We start from the raw sequence: 18,410 nt of genomic DNA on the forward strand, positions 1-18,410 counted from the left end.
TATTATCTATAAATCCCTGGATTTATAGATAATATAAATACAGTGGACCAGCATATGGATTAATCTTAGGGAAAACACTAAGTTTATATAACAAATCCTAGTCTCCTTGCATTTTTCATACTAAAGGATAAAGATGAATATTGCAAGAAAATAACAATATAATTTGAAAAGAGGTATGCCATAATTGGAGTATGGAGTTGGAGAGAATACTAATTTCTTCTGTGGGAGAAAGGACATAATTGAGTAAGGTTGGCACACACAAAGGCATCATTATGGGAAAACAGCTATTCCCCTTTTTAGTGATTGACAGTGTTAGTACAGTTATCCTGGTTCTAGAAAATAGATTGATAGGAGAGGGTAATGATGCTAAACAGCGCTGTGAAAAGTGCTTTTTACAAATGATCTTTTTTTTAAAGATGAGCAAATTTAATGAACTCAAATGTTTGATATTTATAGTTTTTAAAGCATTGAAAGAATATCACAAGTTGTAAAATGAAGGTGTTAGATGGAACTTGGTAACGTTATTTTATTGCTGTTTATTACAGTTTGTGAAAATTTTAGACTTGGACACCACATAGGCTTTGGGTCCTCCTGAGGCCTTTCTGCAAAGGGAGATGTGCTGATCCCTGAGATCTCTTTTCAGAACTGTTTCCAAGGACATGAGGGGAATGTGGCAAAGACAGCCTAGGGTTAGAGATTTGTAAGTCAAGACCAAAATAGACTGCTGCATCAGGTCAGCATTTTCTCGTCCACCTTTTACTATTTCCATCTTCACGAATCCATCCTGTTACTAATCAACCAGGAAACACATCTCTCTCATTACTGAATTCTTACAGCACCTGATCAGTAACTTTCTTGTGGCAATTATATTCTGTTCTGTGTACTATTTTTACTGTTTTCGACATAAAGTGTGAACTTCTGGAAGGCCCTTACTTTTGTAGGTACTGATGAGCTTTCATAGCGGTTGCTATATGGTAGGTGTAGGAAAGGGTAAATAGAGTTGGTAAAGTAACTGTGGACCATTGCCAACACTACTGAGAGTCTGTGTCTTAGCATCCCTTTACAAAGATTTAACAAATCTCTGTAAGAGTAAGGTTGATGATGTGTAGGTCTGAGGTGACCATTTCCCATGGTTTATTTTTTAAAAGCCATATAGCCTCTTCTAGGATATAGAAGCTTCTAGAAAGATGATGTCCTTACAGCATTGTTCTTTACTTTGAGTTAGGGAGTTGCCACCCCTTTGAGTAAGGTATGAAAGTCAAGCCATTCCCCGAGGGGAAAAAATGCATAACTCTACAAAATTTTGCTCACAACTTGAGTAATTCAGACCCCCCAAAGGTCCAGGTTAAGAATTCCCTAGCCTAGAGAATTTTAATTAAGGAAATTATAATCCCTGTGTAAAAACAAGAGGAAAATAAAAATTCACTTTCTGTATTAAATATTAAACTAGTGAAATATTTTCATCGTTGGAATGGTCACTGATTTTTGAATATGGTAATTGATTTTGAAATGGTATCGAAATTGATAATTTTCAATTAATCATGGAAAATGCTTTGTATAGTGGATAGTAGAGGCATTGCAGGGAATAAGGCTACATTTGGGCACCTGTTATGGTCAGGGTTGATTGACCCTTTTTAAAAGACCTGAAAAATCTTCTGTGCCAGAGGATTCTGAATGTGGAAACAGTAATTTCTGTGTAATGAATAGGAGGGAAATAAAAGTACATTTCCTGTACTAAATATTTGCCATTCCAGAAACATCTCTTGATAATTGAAATTGATAATTTTCAATTAATAATTGAAAATGCTCTGTGTAGTGGATACTAGGGGCATTACAGAGAATAAAGATACATTTGGGCATCTGTTATGGTCAGGGTTGAATAACTCCCTTTAAAAGACTGGGAAAATATTCTGTGCCAGGAAAGGACACCTGTGAGTTAAGTCATCTATTGTCAAAAAGTGTTGAAATCAAGCATTTAAAAGAAAATGAAGTTTAAAAATGAAGTTGCCCTTGTGGAATGAAACTTATGTCTAGTCCCTACCATGAATTCCAGAGTCTGCATATCCCCATTTTATCTCATACCCCAAATCAGGCATTAGAGACAGATGTGTTTCCCAGCATTTAATTTTTTTCTTTTATTATTTTAACATTTCTTTGTTTTGAGAGAGAGCAAGAATCCCAAGCAAGCTCTGTGCTTTCAGGACACAGCCCAATGTGGGGCTCAATCTCAAGAACTGTGAGTTCATGACCTGAGCCATAATCAAGAGTTGGATGCTCAACCGACTGAGCCACCCAGGTACTCTGGTGTTACCAAGCATTTTATTTTATTTTAATTTTTCTTAATGTTTATTTTTGAGAGAGCGCATGCACACGCACACAGCGGGGAAGGGGCAAAGAGAGAGGGAGACATGGAATCTGAAGCAGGCTCCAGACTGTGAGCTGTCAGCAAAGAGCCTAGCACAGGGCTCGAACCCATGAACCGTGAGATCATGACCTGAGCTGAAGTTGGAGGCTTAACCCACTGAGCCACCCAGGTGCCCCTGTTACCCAGCATTTTAAAATCTGATGTCCCACATCTGTAAACCACCTAACCAGACTTCTCCTTTTTTTCTATTTTTATTTTTTGAGAAGGGGGTGGAGGGAGTGGTATAAAAACCCATGTTCTCTTGAGGGTTCAGAAAAGGAAAAGAATTATGTTCACCATAACCATAGGTACAAGTGTTCTGATGAGAGGAGATGTACTTGAAGTGGCTAAGGAAACACTCCACTCCCCAGAAAAGTGGTCCTGGCCAAGAACTCTTGAGTACCTCAATTCTGGTCTGCCTCAACAATGTGATCTAGGTTTCACCCTGCATGGCTCAAGGTTGGATTGGATGTGGGCCGTGAGACAAAGGGGAAGGTTAAAGATGACACGTTGGCTTTGGGCTTGAGCATTTGTATGACATGGCATTATTCATCAAAGGAGTGATTGGGACAGGCTACTAGAAATCAAGATTGCATTTTGGGCTTACTAGTGCAATGAGCCTTCTCTTCATGCAAACAGAAATGGTAAATAGGCAGCTGGAAATGTAAGTCAAACTCTAATGAAGGATTGGAGCTAGAAATACATGCTTGGGAGTTGTCAATGAGTAGATGCTATGTAGGGCCGTATGCTTTGAGGAAAGAACTCAGGTGGTGAACTTGAAGATTTAAGAGGTCTGAGACCCCCCCCATCTACTGTTGACAAATGTTAACCTCATAAGAGGCCATGTCCAATTTCATAATGGAAAGTAAAAGAAAACCCATTTGCCTTTTTGGAATTTATTTTTAGACATTGTGAAAAGAGGTGCATTATTATTAAAACCAACTGCAGGTTCCCTGGAGGGAAATGGGTCTGGTTATAAAAGGGCAACTTATGATGTTAAAACTCTTCAGTGTTTTGACTGGCGGTGGTGAACCTGTGAATCTAGATAAATAATTGGTTAAGACGAATAAGCATAAAACTGAGAAACTCTGGATAAGATGGATGATTATATCAAAGTCAATATCCTGGTTGTGCTAGAATAATTTTGTATGATGGTGCCATTGGGGGAAACTGGGCAGTGGGTGTATCTATTTCTTATAACTACATGTGAAACTAATTTCAATTAAGTCAACTTTTAAGAAAATATTTATAAAAATTACATAAGCTTTCAATGAATTTGAAAACAAAGGCAATACTCAGAAGAAAACAAAACGCATGGGACATTAACATTCTTACATGTAAAAATAAAAAAAGCTAACCAACTGATCTACTTCCTTCAATTGTATTTAGTATTACGTGACACAAAGATAAGAATTTATTGGTTGTTTTTATTAGCTTTTCCTCTCTTTTGTTAATGTGTTTGGAATTATGCTGTTCTATTTTCACCAAATGACACCAGTAGTCACAAAAATTAGTGTTCGGTCTCTGAAAATTTATTAAGGAAGAGAAAGCTATTCAAAGGTCGTTTGGTACAGCAGCGCTCTGCTTTTGTCTGCCTACGTTGTTTCAGAAAAAGCACTTAAGGTATTAATATTTTTTTAGAAGTAGCAGAAAACTGGCTCTTGCAGTGATCATTCTTGCAAAACCCAGAAGTAAGTCAAATAATCCCACTTAAAATTAAGGGCTGTTAATGAGAAGATAAGAATATTTGAAGATGTTAAATAGTGTTTTGTGATTGAGTTTGAAGGAGAACTATGACCTTTTATTTTAAGATGTTAAATACTGTGTCTTAGTGGAACTAAAACTCTTTACATGCAGGTAATCATTTCATTTCAGTTTTCTGTGGAAACATACTGATTAGCATTTAAGCAAAAATCGGAACATTTTCCGTGTGAAGTTTAACGTAGTTGAAGTATTATAGTTACAAGTTCTTACACATAATTTTTGCTTTTAGGACCTTGATTTCCATTACCTAGAACAGACATACCACATATTCTTTAACAGTTTTGTTAGTTTTTAATGTAGATTATTTTGACTTTGGACACAGTGAAGAGAAACTGTTTGACTTTGCCTCCTATTAACTGTATTTGTTTTGAGATGACATGGAAAATTGTCTACCAACAATTTAGTTTAAGAAAATCTTGGCTATTTTTAAACTTGTCTTTTAAAAGAATTTGATTTTTTAAGTGAACTTGGAAACATATTTTTTGGAAAGTAACCCCAGATCTCTCTTTCTAATGAATAAATAATAGACTTCCTATGTCCCTCTAACCTGTTGTTAGTGCCAGAAACAGAGTGATCTTTCCAAAATCCTGTTTAAAACCTCTCAGTGAATTCTCATTGCTGTAGGAACCAACTCCAGACTCCCTAATGTAGCTGTGAATAGTAGTTTATGAAGTAGCTGGTCTCTCTCCAGCCCCATTTTCCATGTATCTTCCCCTGCCTGCCCCCCCCATCCCATTACCAAGATTATTAATCTCACCTCCAAACTTTTGATGCCCTCCTAGTGAAACATCTTCCCCTTTTCTTGACTCTTTATATTTGCCCCGACACCACCATCCTGTTGACCTGCATTGCCCCCACTCTCTTTTTCAGGCATTATTTTTTTCTTTTTTAAGGCCGTGTTAAAGCATGTAATCTGGTCCATTTGTAGTTCTTCAGCAAATGGAATACATCTCTATTTTCCTAGGCATTATTGTGGTACTCAATACTAATGCAGTCTTTAGGTGGGCCTTTACTATAATACAGTTGTATTGTGTGGTCCTGTTTTCTTAATGAGGGAAGTAGGAAAGGGGAAGGAATTAAAGTTGAGGCAAACATCTGTAGCCCACCCAGTGCATCCCCCACTGCGCATGGCTCATAGGACCTTCGCAGTTTAGCAGTTTTTATAATGAACTAATAAAAGAAATTGATTATGAATAATTCAGGAGAAGGGAATCATGAGGAAAAGTTAAAAGAAAATCTATAAGAAAAGGATTATTTCACTGGATAGGTGAAAGTAATTTTCTGTGTAAATATCTTTAAAAAACAATGACCACGTGCTTTTCTTGCTTTCAATCAAATTTAGTACAAGAGAATGGAATTCTAATGTGGTGCCAGTCTGTGAAGAGTAGAAGGGTTTCCTGGCAGTATAAGTCTGTTGAAAACTAGAATGAGGAGAATATGAAAACTTAAAGGGTAGGAAGTTCTATCAGTCAATCAAATGCTACTTTTATAGTTTAGCACTAATGCACAAACTTGTTATAAAACTGACGAAGAAGTAAAACATTACTCAGTATCTCACCATCCAGAAATACACTGTGGAAATTTGAAAGAACAAGACAAGAGACTCGTCTATCTGGAACTACTTAGGAACTGACCTTCAAGAAGATAGAAGGGTGGACTGAATAAGCCTAACAACGATTTAACCAATTTAATATAACTTCAAGGAAACAGCTTACTGGACACGTTGGGCAAAGAATGATTATGATTAGATTTTTGGTAAACTGAGCTATGATTCTTAGCAATTGAATAACTTTTACAGCAACTGAATAACTTTTTTAGCAATCGGATACTTTTTTTGTGAACAAACTAAAATGAAAGGTGCCCAAGAAATTTAATTGGACTGCTGACCTAATTAAACATTGTTCTGTGTTCTCAATAGGTAGCTGAGAGAATTTATTAAAAACAAAAATCGAGTCTTTAAATCTTCACTTTAAACTGTAGGTCACTGCCGTTAAGTAATCACATATGTGTAATTTCTGTCTTAAAGCTGGACAATGCAGATGAGCAAGCTGCTCAGATCAGAAGGGAACTTGATGGTCGTTTGCAGCTGGCAGAGAAGATGGCAAAGGTAAATGGTTAACTTTGACACACTGTGCCACACTTCTTTGTATGTAGATTTCTGTGAGCTGAAAAAGTTTTGTATAGATAAATGCAGCATAATTTTTATCATTTTCTTCTCTGTGTGCATGTTTCTTAAGCCCAAATATCTGAATGCATATTGTCTGAATGGGGCATATTATCTATTTTACAGATCCTTCCTTATACATAGGACATATTTAAGTTCAGTAACTTTTGTAGATTAAAGCCATGCCTGATTTTCTCAAACTGACAGATTTAAAAGAATTTTAATATTGCACTAAACATAATATAATCAGGGAGTAAAATATTGTCCCTGTGAAATATGTGAAATCACATATTCTAAAGTATTCAGCACGGTGATTGGCACATAGTGGAGTCAACTAATATTTGAATGGATGAAAGATACAGCTTGAAGTTTCTTGTAAAAAGTCTCTGTGTATTTAATGTTTTATTTTGTGCAATCACTGTGTTTCTCTGTAATAGGAATAAATTTCTTTAAAAAAAATTTTTTTTTGATGTTTATTTATTTTTGAGAGAGACAGAGACAGAATGCGAGTGGGTTAGGGACAGAGAGAGAGGGAGACACAGAAACCGAAACAGGCTCCAGGCTCTAAGCTGTCAGCACAGAGCCTGACGCAGGGCTCGAACTTGTGAGCCACAAGATCATGACCTGAGCCGAAGTCGGCTGCTCAACTGCCTGAGCCACCCAGGCACCCCTGTAATGGAAATAAATTTCAAACAAAAACCTTGAAATTCTTCTTAAGACTTTAAAGATCATGGAACTTCATTATCTGCCTCATTCTTTAGTATAATTGATGCATTAATTTATTAGTGGTAAGGGAAAATTTAGTCTTTACCAATAGACTTGAGGCTATAGTGCTCTTGATCTGAGACTATGATTTTTTTCCCTTTTTTCTGCTAAGCAAAACTTTAAATATTTGGTGGTAGACTCTTCCTTTCCCTCCCTCCATCTTTCGGATGACTCCTCCCTATTGAGGGAATATTACTCATTTCTTTAAAATTTAAGTATAATGTGTACAGTATACAGATAGTTGACAGCTCAGTGAATATGTGTGTATATATACACATATATATATACACTGTGCGACCACCTCTCAAATTAAGATAGTGAACTTTTCCAGCAGTAGAGAAGACACATCTTGTGCTGATTTTAACAATTTAAATGTGTTTGTTTTTGCAAAGACAAATATATTTGTGAATAATGTATAAGTTTTAAGAACACTAATACTGTTTATTTAAAAGTCTGTTAAACTAAAAAGTAGGGAAGTTGTTGAGAAATCGGAGATAAATAGAAAAGTAGAGAAAATTGAGAGAAATTTGGGTAGCAGAGAGGAGAGTAAGTTGTGAGAACCAAGTCGGAGATAGACGAGGAAGTATCTGCAGATGAATGAAAACATAGGATGGTGTGAGTTGGGAGCTAGAGAGTTATATTCATCCAAAGGGCAGTGGTTATAGGGCAGCATGCCTTGTTACTATGGTCTGGATATCTGGAGAGGCACTGCATCATCCCAGAGATAAAAATGTCAGATTCATAGCCTGGAAGTCAAGTTAGATTAAGACGATTAGAAGCTTTAGAGAAGAAAATACTTTCCCCAAAACCCTCAGCTGAATTGGAAACTGGCTGGAAAGACCTTTGCTTTTCTAGAAGACCCGAGGCTGGGAGAGAATCCAGAGAGATCTTCCAGATCCTGTGGGGAAGGACCCTGGAGCTGAGAGCTGCATTTGTAGATTGCCTAGGTGTATGTAGATTGTACCTGAGACTGCGCACATTGTCATGAGTTGGATTTGCTTCTGTAAGGGCCTGGCCAAAGATGTGATGCTTTAGAATAAAGTTTAAATGAATTTCTGGAGAGTAATGAAACAGGAGAGCCTTGGTGTTTTCTCAAGGCCAGGTCTGGGGAGGAGGATGTGGGTTTATAACCTCTGGACTTGAGAAGGGTCAGTGATGCACCTACAGAGAGTTCTCTTTGATGATACCCTGCTGATGCCATCACAAACATTGATACATTTTAAAAAGTGTGGAGAAGGGCCAGGCACTTGGGTGGCTCAGTTGGTTAAGCAAGTGTCCAATTCTTGATTACAGCTCAGGTGAAGATCTCATGGTTTCTGAGATCAGCCCCATGTCTGCTTGGGATTCTTTCTTACTCTCCCCCCCACCCCCATCCCACACTCCCACTGTGCCTCATCTCTCTCTCTCTTTAATAATAATCTCTCTCTCTCAAAATAAACAAATAATAATAATACATATATAAATAATCTCTCTCTCTCTCAAAATAAATAAACATTAAAAAATAAAGTGTGGAGAAGGATGTGAAGCCAGTGGGATTGGAAGGGGGAAAAATGCCACCAAAAATAAAATGCCTTTTGGTGAATATATTGACATAGCAGATAGAACATGTTTAATTGCTTTCTACTTTAATTGCACCAATTATAAGCCATCTTCATAAAATATTCATGGCGCTAATTATAATTACTGACCTTGTTGCATTGTATATCTATAATCTATGAACCCACAATGGCAGATGATACAATGAATCTGTTTTATAGACCAGGAGATTGAGATCTAGGGAAGATTATTGATCTCAAGATTACATAACAAATAATGTGCTGGAGGCTGGGCTCAAACCCTGGTCCTTTGACTCCAGAACCTAGTTTGCCTTCTTGGGTGCAACTGCCTGTTCAATCTGATAAATCCAGAAGTGTTGTCCATTAGCTAATCATTGGTAATCAGTAACCCCTCCTACCACACTTCACAATACGATATAATAACAAGGAAGCCCCAGGGCAGAAATCTGTTTGAAAGGATAGAAATACTGACCTTAATACTTTAGCTAAGGTCTAATTTGGAAGTAGTCGGAAAGGTGTGGACTGAGCCAGAAAAACCTGTAGGCAAATCCATGATTGCCATTTCCTAGATATAGAACATTAGGCAAGTTTAACTTTTTGGAGCCTGAATTTTTCCATCCGTAAATTCAGTGTTTATTGAACACCTGCTAAAATAGCTATGCAATGTTGTAGGTGCTTAGGATACATCCAGACAAATGTGTGGTTGTCTTGGGATAAAACCAGACAAAAATATATCTGCTATGCCCTAACAGAGCTTGCATTTGAGAGAGCCCCACAATAAGCAATATATGTTCTATATAACTGAATTATGGAGGGTGATCATTTACTGTTTAGAAAATAAAGACAAGGTAGAGTCAGGAGTTTGGAAGGGAGGGAGGGTGCTTAAAATCTCCTGTTAAGTGGTCAGGTTAGGCCAGTTCTTGGCAGTGGTGTCTTTTCGATTACACCAAAAAACTTGGAATCATCTCTGACTCCCTTCTTTTTCTCGTGCTTCATGGCAAATTTATTAGAAAACCCATTTGCATCTGTCTTCAAAGTATTTCTGGAATCTGACAGATGTCTCCATCTTCCACCTACTACTCTGGTCCAGGCTTCCTCTAGTGAAGGTTAGGAGCACTTAAAAAGTGACTAAGTTTGAATACTGAGAATTTTTTTATGGAGCAAACATTTTCACATATATCATGTGTTAGGGCTGCTAATGAGCGAGTAAATTAGGACTTTTAAACCATGGTTTATAAGAGCAACTCACAGTTAAACTAGAGAATAACCCATTTCTGATTCTTTTCTAATTTAACAGATCAAATTTAACATATAGAGTTGCCTGAAGTACCCTTGATTTTGTTTCCAAGAAAGAGGCAACATAAGCGGGCTAAATAAAGTTGACGAAATACTATTAATAAGCCTCTGAGCTTTAAAGCAGGATTGTCTATCTTTTCCCCCAGAGAGGAAGAAAAAAAAATGAGTATAGTCTATTTCTTGAAAAGTTGGAAAATGCTGATAAAACAGTCACTTTTGGTGATTCCTGCCAGTCTCCTCCTTAAAAAATGATAGTGAGTGAAGTGTTGTTTTTAATGCTAAATAGGAGTAGATCTTTTATATGGTGATGGTAAGTTTTCCATCAAATAACACCTTAAAAATTTGACAAGAGAAAATTGGTGCATCCAGGCTTTCAAAGAAGGTATTTCTTTTTGCTTTGCTAAAACAAAAATTTTAAAAAGGCAAAAATCATGACTCCTACACATATACAATGAACACACAATAAAGGTTTCATTGAGAGCATAATGAACAAGCCAACTAGTTATAGATGAAGTAACCTCAAGAACATACTAGAACTAGGTGGTTTTAGCCAAGGTTAAAATAAGATTCATGGATTAAATCTGAACGTGGTTAATTTCCAACAAAGTTGTAAAGTGTAACCATTGGATTCTCTTACTCACCAGACACACACTATTTGTATCTTTTTCAGACAAAATTCTGTAAGGTTAACATGTAATTTCACTTAAAAAAAATTTTTTTTTTAACGTTCATTTTTGAGAGACAGAATGTTAGTGGGGGAGGGGCAGAGAGAGAGGGAAACAGAATCCAGAGCAGGCTCCAGGCTCTGAGCTGTCAGCACAGAACCTCCTGTGGGGCTTGAACCCACAAATTGAGAGATCATGACCTGAGCCAAAGTTGGATGCTTAACTGACTGAGCCACCCAGGCGCCCCTGAGACTTTTCATCAATAAACAGTAAATTGAACTTAGTATATTTCCTCAGATGACTCTTGGATGTCCTTTATCCATACAGGACATTGAAAGGACCTTCCCCCCCTCACCCTTTTGCCTTATTTCTAAGTTTTGGAGACTTTTCATAACAACTTTTAAAGTCAGTGCACCAATCTGTAAATCTATTTTTATGGCTTATTTTGCTTGTAATTTTGTTTTTCCTTTACATACATTGAGAAACCATTCCAAAACTTTTCTTTTTCACCAAAGGAAGCCAAGGTATTCTGTACCTGACTAGCTATGTGTTTTTCCTGGGATTGCAAACTGACTGTTTTTGGGGTGTCACTTCAAACTATAAAGGAATGTTGAAAGGGTATTTAAGAATCTTACTTACAAACGTTACTTCTGAATGTGGATATTTAATTACTGTGTGATAATAAATATTCAATTTTAATATTGATTATATGTAAATTATGTTAAAAGAAATACGTGAAGGTTGTACTGGGGGAAAAGAAAAACAGGTGGCCTGGGACTCTGGGACTGATTTGTGAAGTGGTGCCAGGTGTCGCTTTCCATCCCATGAACAAACGAGGGCACGTGAGTCACAGGTTAGGTGCTGGTTGATGGGAGCACTCTGGATGTGTTCCAGTTATCTCAGAGATGAGGGTTCCTTGGGTTAGGCTTTGAATGATGCCAAGGGAAACTGTAAGGAAGGCACTGCTTTTCTAGGGCATTAGGCAGCTGTTTGAAAGGTGGCTGCTTTAGGCTTTCATTCCCAGCCAGTTTTGTGCAGTAGGTGGATATGGTATGTCATACTTGATACCATTATAAACTCTCTACCTCTAAGGAAAGAGCTAATGCCAATTGTCAAGGGTTAAGGAAGAGCCAGTAGCGGGAGGAAGTCTCATTTTGCTGTTTGTAGTAATGTGAATGGCTATAATCTTCTCTAAGGGCAATTTGGCAATGTCTGTCAATATTTTTTGGAATACTGATACTTGGAATGTCCTTTTCATCGAGTGAAAGAAACCAAAATCTGATGGCAGAGATAGAAGGATCAAATGTCAGTACTCATGTGACCAAAAAGAAAATGACTCTTCTAAGTTGATATTATTCTTTTATATGTAGATGTGAAAATTCTAGAAATATCATATTGCTATTTCACATTATTTTTTAATTTGAATGCTTATTTTATAAAAAGGATATCTTCTCAATAATACACATCTGTGGTAAGGGAGAGATTTAAAATGTTTGTTTCCCAACAGGCAAGGCATCCTGTACTGAACATTTTTCTTACCGACCAATTACCCCAAGCATTTCAAAGTTACCAGTGGCTAATTAAGATTGATACACACACTAAAGTTTCTTTCATGTAGGTTTCCAGTTTTTACTTAAGCAAAACCTTATCAAAAATAAAGTTAATGTTGAAAATGTAATTCATCTTGTACCATAATGATTCTGAGTAAGGGATATGAGTAGGGTACTCTTATACATAATCAAAATTGCCAAAGCCTCATGATTTTAAAGCCTGAAGACTCAAGTATTGGGTAGCTGCATTTATACTGAGTATCATAATTTCTGAGAGTCAAATATATACATCATGTGATCTTTTATGATAAAATTGAAATATGTCTTTTGTAACGTTATTTTAAAATTATTTTCAAGGAAAGAAACTTCCCCAAATTCATAGCAAAAGAAATGGAGAATATGTATATAGAAGAGTTGCGATCTTCAGTGAATTTGCTAATGGCCAATTTGGAGAGTCTTCCAGTTTCAAAAGGTGGTCCGGAATTTAAACTACAAAAACTAAAACGTTCGCAGAATTCTGCCTTTTTGGACATTGGAGATGAGAATGAGATTCAGCTGTCAAAATCTGACGTAGTGCTGTCATTCACCTTGGAGGTAAGTGTCTTTATCCCATACTCACCTCTGACAGCCTGAATGAGGCTGCAAAATAATTTCTGCTGACCTTCGTGGTAACTCTTTGAATTTAAAGCAGTGTAATATATTTTGAAGAAGTTACATTATTCTTCATTTGCTAGACAATCAGGTTGTGAATGCAAATTAATGCAAATTGCTCTTTAAACCTAACAGCAGTTTTAGGATTAAATAATAAAATGAGTTTTGAGGGAAGTCCTCTTGTGCTGGTGTACTAGGCTGGTGTACGTTTATTGATAAAGTTAAACACCAAAGCACTCTTTAAACACGTGATTTAAATCTCTAATTTGGGAATTGCTTTCAGGCTTTGGTTTAGCTTTGTTTTTAATCTACCTCACTTGTGTTTTTCTAGCCTCAACTCACACCATCTAGCTTTGAAACACAATATTGGGTGAATATAGATGATAAGTAGTTCTTCCTTTCCAGGATGTCCATTTGTGTTATAGATAATATTTTAAGGACCAGGAACAGATGTGACACATTTAAAATTGTCCTCCTGGAGGCGCATCTGAGTGGCTCAGTTTCAGTGTCTGACTCTTGATTTTGGCTCGGGTCATGATCTCACTTGAGCCCTGTGATGGGCTCTGTGCTGATAGTGCTGAACCTGCTTGGGATTCTCTCCTTCGCTGTCTGCCCCTTCCCTGCTCATGCGTGTTCTCTCTCCCCCCTCCCCCCTTCTCAAAAATAAATACGTTGTAAAAAGATAAATAATATGTGTTTCCTGAGACTTCAGAGTTTCATCATTTTTATATAATTCACTGGAAACCAGATATTGATACGGACTCTTATTGCCACAACCACTTGATGTTTTTCATGATTACATTTTTTCATTGCTAATCTGTGTATTTGAGCTAATCCATGTAATATTTTGATGTATTTATACATAAAACAGACACACAATATCAAGGTTAAATTTATAGCTCTCTCAAAAATTAAAACTTCTAACTCCTTCCTTGCACTGTTAAATTGTCACTTTGCTGGTACCCAGTACTGCTATTTGAGTTTGTGGATTGACAGAGAAAAGTACATGGAGTCTTAGGAGGTACCGTTTTAAATTTCCCTGTTGATACTTCTTACTCTTGGCTCGCTTAGGTTGTGGCAGAAAAATGTGTGCTTTTTGTTCTTTCCTCCACCTGTTCAACTCTAAGGTAAATTCAGGCTTCAGGATAAGCCAACTGCCTCTCTCTTTCTTGACTTCCAGGCTAATGATTTCTGTGTAGGTTAACAGATTAAATGTACTGTCAGAGTAGAGATAGGTTTTCTTCTGACTCAAGCCTCAGTTCTGGGGTTCCCTAATGATTGTGCCATTATTGCCTTTCTTCTCAGTCTCTTGTCATTACTGGGTTTCTTCTCAATCTCTCCAATATCTTAAAGAGATATTTAAAGGGAAAATACACAGTATCTTACATGTCGAATTTTCTTAGCATACCTGTCTCAGTTTTCCTATTGACCAAGATATAAAGTGCCCAGTTTTTTTTAAGGCTTTGTATGAAACAAAATGAGTTTATTATAATTTGTAAAGCAGCTTATTTTTGTCATGTATAAATCTGCCATTATATAAACACGCAGAACTGGAAACAGTTCAGAACGTCATCTCTTTTCTCTAGTCTTTAAAAAACTGTAAATAATTGGCTCTTACGGACTTTTTCCCTACTTAAAAACAAAATTATGTTCGTGAGTTAGTGTCTGTGTGAAACCATGCGTTGTTCTATGCTTCATCGCCAGTGTCTTAAACAGGGCTGAGCATGTAGCAATAAAATGGCATTGGGGGAGAATAGGAGTTAAAACTTCATTTTGTGTGGTCTGAGAAGCTTGTATATTTATAAAATTATTTTGATGTTCTTTATTGCTATGTGTATAAAGGCAGATATTTTCCTTCCTTAGCATAATACAGATCTTTTCCATGATGCCCCCAGTATTATAAATAGGAGATGTGTGTTGAACAACAAAATGAAATCACATTCAGTGCAAACTACATACACAGTATGTATCTGTAGACCCCTTAGAGAATAGACACGTCCCCCTCCGTCCCCAGGGCCTCTGACCTCAGCCTAGCTAAACTCCATAATTATCCCTGGCCCATTATCCAAGCCTTGCTTCTCAGCCTAAGAAAATTCTGAAAGGCAAGTAGTTAATCCACTTTAAGGGTCTCACATTTCATCAGTCAAGCTTAGAATTGGTCTAGTGAGAAAGGTTTTTTCTAGGAACTGAAGTCTGGGTCTAAGGGGTAAGTGCAGATTTGAAAAACTCATATTTTATCACCCTCTTTAAAATTGCTGCTGACTGCTCTCTTCTCTCACCCCACCCTATTCTGTTTTCAAGCTGAATTTTTGCCACAGCTCTTAACCACCTACTATATAATTCAGTTATTATGTTTATTATTCATTATCTGATTTATTCTACTACAGTGTAAGCTATGGGAAGTTGAGGTCTTTTGTTTACTGAGGTATCACACGAGCCTAAAACACTGCCTGCTACACAACTAGCTTGATAAATACTGATTGAGTTGGGGACTTTGGTGGTTCAAAAAGCAGCAGTTGGCCACACATGATTACTTTCAGGTCTCTCCATTCATGAAGCCTTCAGTTCAGAGAGAATAGTAAAGCAAGAGACCAGCTAAGCCACAAAACTGTAAGCCATACAATGGGATTTTAAAATTAAATATTCAAATCAGGGGAGGACAACAGATGTTCATCTATGAAGTTGAGTCTGCATGTCGTAAGAGAAGAGGAATGGTTTTCGCTGGCATGAGAACAGTTGGTTTTCACTGGTTTTAGGCTTGCAGACCCTGTGACTTCTTTCTCTGGTATATGTGGTCCCCATATACTGCTCAGCTTTGTTTTCTCAAACCTGCCCACACCCTGATGCCACAGAACTCTGGACAATTCAGAAGCATGTTACCAAGCTTTATATTTTGTACGTGCCTCCCTTCTTTTTGCTTCTAGAATAACTCTGTATATTTTATCTTTATCATATCAGTCACAGAGAGATTGGGGAAGAGAAGATGAAATTTAGACTAGTTTTATTTTCTGTAGTTGCATTGTCAAGTCTTGCAGGGAATTGGTAGAAACCGTTACCTAAAATTAGGTTAGTTGATGGTTTTTGGGATTCTGAGCTGTCTTTATCATTAATGATTGAGACTAGCTGTATTTTTTTTTTTCTCCTTTTGGAAACCAGATCTGCAGAATTGTGTTGTTTTGTGTATATGTATGGATTCCAAACAGAAGTTCCTTCTTTTGAGAGTGGCAATTCTGCAGAATAAAACCTTCCCAGCACAGATGGGAGTATTGTTTTGCAGAGCAGAAAACAGTTTCCTGAGTTGTATGCTTCAGGAGGTCCTGTTTACAGTAGCTTGTAGTAGAGGTGACAGAAATAGTGTTAAGCATATGCTTCCTTTCTTCTTTTTTGAACTTTGACTATTAAACACACTGTAGAAAGAGATGCAGTGCAAATAAACCTATTCCCAAATAGGAACTAAAACATTTCTAGATTTATCATGTGTACATGATTCTGTTGCTTCCTATATTTTAAGTGATCTTCCAAAAATTTTATTTAGAAGTCATTGGGGTCAGGGCACTTGGGTGGCTCAGTCGTTTAAGTGTTTTAGCTCAGATCATGATCTCACAGTTAGTGAGTATGAGCCCCTCCATCAGGCTCTATTCTGACAGTGAGGAGCCTGCTTGGAATTCTCTCTTTCCCTCTGTCTCTGCTCTCTCCTGCTCGAGCTCCCTCTCAAATAAACTTAAAAAAAGAAAAAAAAAAAGTTTACAAATGACCAAAAAAAGAAGTCATTAGGGTCATGGTAGTAAGTCCATGTGGAGTTGGCTTTTGATCGATAGGGTTACAGATCTCATTTGTTTTAGTTTCTGCTTAGTTCTAACGAGTTTCAAAATGATTAACAATGAAGCTGATTTATTAAGAATATATACCTTCTTTTGCTTACTTTCCATCAATAAGATGAAGTGCTTTACTTCAACTTCCTTGAATGTATTAGGGAAGCTGTGAAAGATAATTCTGTTATCTATTAGTTCTTAGTCTGTTTTCAGTTAAGTCCTTATTTTTATTCGTGACTTGGTATGCATTTCATTGCAATAAAATGACAAAAGTCTTGATTGAGGAGGAAAATGGTTCAGAGTTTGACCTTTTTTAGTGATTAGTTTCCTATTTTTTTGTGAAAAACAAATTTGGCATTTGTATTTATGAACATAATCCTTCTGTTGTGCTGGAGAGTGAAAGGAAAAATAGTTTTTTTAAGATGGCTTCTTTGAGACCTTTTGCCTCCAGATTCATATCACAATTCATGAAAGGGGTAATGATTTAATAATGCATTAAGTGATCAATATATGATTTTTTAGTGGATATTTTGGTAGCTACTTGGCATGAATGCTGTTTATCTTGTTTGTACAAATACAACACGAGATCAGTAAAGACATGAATGTATATTATGAAAATGCCATTGAATATATTTTATGCAATTTGAGAACTGAGGAAACTTTTGGGTTGCAAGTTTTGGTTGAAAAAGCTATAGCATGTAATATTCAATAATCATATTTTATGTGTATACCCAGTGAAAACATTAGGTTACAGTGTTTTAAAATCAGTAGCCTTTTATATGAGTATAAAAGGCTCACTTGAAAAAAAATTGTTTCCCTTTTTTCCAGGACTTATAGATGCATAAAATAATATCACCTTCTACCCTTTTCCAGTAAACTGCCTTAAATTAGCACATACTTTTAGTGGATGAAGAAGTCCTTTTTTTTCCTTGTGAAGTTAGTAGAAAGATGTTCATTGGCAAGTTAAATTTTCCATATTTCATAATACATACATCTGCTATAATGCATATTCTTCTATAAATAGTAGTAGTCATCTAAAATAAGTGAATATAGAAAATTCTGATGTCATATATTCATAACAGTGAATTGGTATTATGATGATGTGTACACTCATAAATCGTATACCACTTTATGTGGAACTCAACCTGTACATGTTTTAGCACATTCACTGAAATTTCATTGGTCATTCTGCTTTACCTGATGCAGACTTGCCATCGTTTTTTAAGGATCTGAGTGTATACCTCACTTATTAATTCAGTAGGGCTTATATTTAGAGAATTTAACCTTACTGTAATAGCTGGCAGGAGAGATTTCTTCAATATCCAATATTTCTTCAATTTCTTCAAAATTTATTCAATTTCTTCAATATTCTTCAACTCCAGTATTGAAGAAATCTTGAACATTCTTCAGAATATTGAACATTCAGAAATATTGAACATTCTTCAGAATGTTATTTACTTTACCTTTCATGAATACAGGTGGATTCTAAGGAAGAAAAAATACCATTGGTGTTACCAGATAATTTATTCAATTGGTCATTCTAATTGTAGTCAATGCTGCTATCTCTGTATATTGCTAAAGGCTGCCAACTTGATGTATCATTTAAATTTTTTTTATCTTTAGATTGTCATCGTGGAAGTTCAAGGTTTGAAGTCTGTTGCTCCCAATCGAATTGTTTATTGTACAATGGAAGTGGAAGGAGGAGAAAAACTGCAGACAGACCAGGCTGAAGCCTCAAGGCCACAGTAAGGCACTTAAAAAAAAAAATTCTCCCCTTCCAAAG

General features: G+C 36.5%; 1 protein-coding gene across 15 annotated transcripts in view; it reads left to right on the top strand.

Moving 5' to 3' along the window:
- The window catches only part of CADPS2 (calcium dependent secretion activator 2), a 535,106-nt gene that overhangs the window by 209,965 nt on the left and 306,731 nt on the right, over positions 1–18,410 (top strand). For all 15 annotated transcript variants that reach the window (XM_053218157.1, XM_053218160.1, XM_053218152.1 and 12 more), the window contains exons 4-6: positions 6,195–6,275; positions 12,522–12,758; positions 18,251–18,372. In XM_053218157.1, coding sequence (XP_053074132.1) covers positions 6,195–6,275; positions 12,522–12,758; positions 18,251–18,372 — 440 coding nt within the window. The remainder of the gene's footprint in view (positions 1–6,194; positions 6,276–12,521; positions 12,759–18,250; positions 18,373–18,410) is intronic.

This window comes from Acinonyx jubatus, chromosome A2 (assembly GCF_027475565.1).
Source record: "Acinonyx jubatus isolate Ajub_Pintada_27869175 chromosome A2, VMU_Ajub_asm_v1.0, whole genome shotgun sequence".
NCBI classification, from domain to species: Eukaryota; Metazoa; Chordata; class Mammalia; order Carnivora; family Felidae; genus Acinonyx; species Acinonyx jubatus.